The sequence below is a fragment of the Monodon monoceros genome, unplaced genomic scaffold, assembly GCF_005190385.1.
Source record: "Monodon monoceros isolate NGI ecotype Baffin Bay Population unplaced genomic scaffold, NGI_Narwhal_1 Super_Scaffold_11, whole genome shotgun sequence".
Taxonomy (NCBI): domain Eukaryota; kingdom Metazoa; phylum Chordata; class Mammalia; order Artiodactyla; family Monodontidae; genus Monodon; species Monodon monoceros.
In genome coordinates, this window is record NW_021703767.1 from 83,950,372 (window position 1) to 83,952,279 (window position 1,908).

Sequence of the window (1,908 nt, forward strand, 5' to 3'; positions counted from 1 at the left end):
ATCTGTTAGGATAAATTCATAGAAGTGAATTGCTGGGTCAAAGACCAATTATAAAGTATTGAAAAATTAAGCTAAGCTGCTGACCGAGCCTGCTGCTCTCTCACTACTGCTTTGGCTTCCCGGCTCCCCCCCCCCCGGATGGAGAGGGCGGCCCGACCGTAGATGGTCAGATCGCTTCTAGCTCTCGCCACCCACCCCTGGCCCCAACCAGCACAGAGCAGATGGCAGCAGCAGGCGAAGAGGAAGATGGCGGGACAGCTGCGGGCCTGTGTGGGGGACTGTGGCACAGGGTATACAAAACTAGGATATGCTGGAAATACGGAACCACGGTTTATCATCCCTTCCTGTATTGCTATTAAGGAGTCAGCGAAAGTGGGTGATCAAGCACAAAGGAGGGTGATGAAAGGTGTTGATGACCTAGACTCCTTCACTGATGGAAGCAATAGAAAAATCTACATGTGCAACAAAGTGGCCAATCCGCCGTGGTATAGTTGAAGACCGGGACTTGATGGAAAGGTTTATGGAGCAAGTGATCTTTAAATATTTAAGGGCGGAACCTGAAGACCATTATTTTCTTTTGACTGAACCTCCACTGAATACTCCAGAAAACAGGGAATATACTGCTGAAATAATGTTTGAGTCCTTCAATGTTCCAGGCTTGTACATTGCTGTACAGGCTGTTCTTGCCTTAGCTGCATCCTGGACCGCCAGACAAGTAGAAGAACGGACGCTGACCGGTACAGTAATAGACAGTGGAGATGGTGTCACTCGTGTCATCCATGTGGCTGAAGGGTATGTGATTGGCAGCTGTATTAAGCACATTCCAATCGCAGGACGAGATATAACGTATTTTATTCAGCAATTGCTGAGAGACCGAGAAGTAGGAATTCCTCCAGAGCAATCCTTGGAAACTGCTAAGGCAGTAAAGGAGAGCTATAGTTATGTCTGCCCAGATTAACAAGTATGATACAAATGGATCAAAGTGGATTAAACAGTATACTGGAATCAATGCTATCTCAAAGAAAGAATTTTCCATTGATGTTGGATATGAGAGAGTCTTGGGACCTGAAATTTTTTTTCATCCAGAGTTTGCTAATCCAGACTTTACTCAGCCTATCTCAGAAGTTGTAGAAGAAGTAATTCAGAATTGTCCTATTGATGTCAGATGTCCTCTCTACAATAATATTGTCCTCTCTGGAGGTTCAACCATGTTCAGGGACTTCAGATGTCGCTTGCAAAGAGATTTGAAAAAAACTGTAGATGCCAGGCTGAAGTTAAGTGAGAATTGAGTGGTGGTAGATTGAAGCCAAAACCTACTGATGTACAAGTCATTACATATCACATGCAGTGATATGCAGTTTGGTTTGAAGGATCCATGCTGGCTTCCACACCTGGGTTCTACCAAGTATGCCACACCAAAAAGGATTATGAAGAAATTGGACCTAGCATTTTTTGTCACAATCCAGTGTTTGGAGTCATGTCATAAAATTGGCTTCATAGTTATTGGGATTAGGGAGGTGGGGAAGAAATAATCTTTCTGATTACCTGTTTTGTCTGGATGGCTGGTTTTGAGGTTGTAAACCTGACTTGAAATAATAAGACCAAACATAATTATACAGAATATTTTAATAAGTATATCAACAGGCGAATGTAGAGGAGAGCCAAAATGATTAAGTGATTTTCTTTAGATTGAATATTTGAATCTTATGTGTAACAAAAAGAAGTGTGTTTTACTTCTTTCTGTGCCCTGGTATTTTGTATATTATTGAATTATCCAAGATTTGATGGGATTTATTGGTATGTAGATAGCTCTATAATGCTTGAATTGTACACTCTGAAGTGTGCAATGCAAGAGCTTGCTTATATTTCATACTTTTTATACTTTGAGGAAAAAAAGTCAAAGAAAAA

The 1,908-nt window shown here is 41.6% G+C and overlaps 1 protein-coding gene across 1 annotated transcript; it reads left to right on the forward strand.

Annotated features, from left to right (window-relative positions):
* Positions 1–246: 246 nt before the first annotated feature.
* Positions 247–1,594, forward strand: LOC114891051 (actin-related protein 3-like). The gene is given in 4 exon segments (XM_029215087.1): positions 247–434; positions 436–954; positions 956–1,180; positions 1,390–1,594. Coding segments are annotated over 4 exon segments (1,029 nt in total). The 3' UTR covers positions 1,487–1,594.
* Positions 1,595–1,908: the final 314 nt, after the last annotated feature.